The sequence below is a fragment of the Cnephaeus nilssonii genome (genome assembly GCF_951640355.1).
Source record: "Cnephaeus nilssonii genome assembly, chromosome: 13".
Taxonomy (NCBI): domain Eukaryota; kingdom Metazoa; phylum Chordata; class Mammalia; order Chiroptera; family Vespertilionidae; genus Cnephaeus; species Cnephaeus nilssonii.
In genome coordinates this window covers 41,156,294-41,157,931 of record NC_137084.1, presented here as the reverse complement: position 1 = coordinate 41,157,931, position 1,638 = coordinate 41,156,294, and the positions used below count along the sequence as shown (strand labels likewise).

At 42.4% G+C, this 1,638-nt stretch overlaps 1 protein-coding gene across 1 annotated transcript; it reads right to left on the bottom strand.

Annotated features, from left to right (window-relative positions):
• Nucleotides 1-459: 459 nt before the first annotated feature.
• OR52R1 (olfactory receptor family 52 subfamily R member 1) lies at nt 460-1,404 on the bottom strand (the record flags this gene model as incomplete). The annotated part of the gene is made up of 1 exon (XM_079788395.1): nt 460-1,404. The coding sequence occupies one exon, from the start codon at nt 1,402-1,404 to the stop codon at nt 460-462; it is 945 nt and encodes a 314-aa protein (XP_079644521.1).
• Nucleotides 1,405-1,638: the final 234 nt, after the last annotated feature.

Genomic DNA, 1,638 nt, shown 5'->3' with positions numbered 1-1,638 from the left:
TCTATTTCTATAAAGAGATTCCAATATAGGAAAAATATATGTACTTTTAACTGTTTTGATAGAAATTTTATACTCTTTTTAAACAAGGCATACCAACTTAGTGTTCTACAAACAATGTAAAAATAATTTTTACTTTAGTGGTCTGTGGAAGATAATATACTTTTAGTGGTCTATGGAAGATGATATACTTTTCAAAATCTTCACTCATTTTGGAGATAAACATATTTTTGCTGTTTTCTTGTGATGATGAACATAGGTCAACTCAGCATTTCTCAGAGAAGTCTTATTCTGGGCATGCTGAAAATTGTCTCCTTTTACTTCTGGAAGGTTGCCCACCTCTGGGTCAGTGGTTCATAGAAATGCCTCAGTGATGAGATATGATGGCCTGGCAAACTTTCTGCATTTATGTCCCCAGAGCAGTGAGGTGATTGGGGTGGCTGTAATGCTGTGCACATGGGCTCAGGGGTCTTTTCCACAACATCCTTGAATAACCCTGTCCCTGATTTGTTTGGTTCTAACTCCATAGATGATGGGATTGAGCATGGGAGGCACCAGTAGATAGAGATTAGCAAACATGACATGTACCACTCGGGGCACACGATGTCCAAAGCGATGGGTGAGGAAAGTAAAGAGGGCTGGGATATAAAAAGCCAAGATGACACAGACATGGGAAGCACATGTACCAAAAGCCTTGAGTCGGGCTTCGCCAGCGGGCAACCCCAGCACAGTCCTCAAGATCATCGCATAAGATATGGTGATGACTATCATATCAAAGCCAACCACCGAGAAGGCCACGAAGAGTCCATATGCACGATTTACTCTGGTATCAGCACACACCAACTTCAACACAGCCATGTGCTCACAGTATGACTGAGGAATGATCTGGCTGGGGCAGAAGGGCATTCTGGAAACCATAAAGCAGAAGGGGCTTACCCACAACAGCCCTCTCATCATCACGACTGCCCCCAGTTTACCCACTGTAGATGGGGTCAGGATACTCGAGTGACGAAGTGGGAAGCAGATAGCCACATAACGGTCCAAGGCCATTGCCATGAGCACCCCAGACTCCACGGAAGAAAAGGCATGAATGAAGAACACCTGGATGAGGCAGGCATGGTATTCAATCTCATGAGCATGAAACCAGAGAATAGCTAGCATTTTAGGTTGGGTGGAAGAGGAGAGGACCAGATCAGTGACAGCCAGCATGGCCAGAAAGAGGTACATAGGCTCATGCAGGGTGTGGTCAGTTCGAATTATGTGAAGAATAGTGATATTGCCAACTACAGCCACCACATACATGGCACAAAATAGGAAGGCGATCCAAAAGTGGGAATTCTCGAGTCCAGGGATGCCAAGCAGGATGAAGGACATGGGATGAGAAGACCTGTTCCCTGAAGCCGACATCTCAGGATGGTTAAGTTGTTCTCCACTGGGAAGGTAATCTACTCTCTGCAGGTGATAATCAAATAAGTCAAGTAAATTATTATTTATAATCTCTTGGAAGGAGCAATTGAATAATAGGGCAATAGTATTTAAGGATACACTAGAATAATTTAAACTATTTTAATAAATAAAAATTTATAACATAAAGTGATGCTACTCTTGATTCTTTATTTATATTTATGCCATTCAAAATGG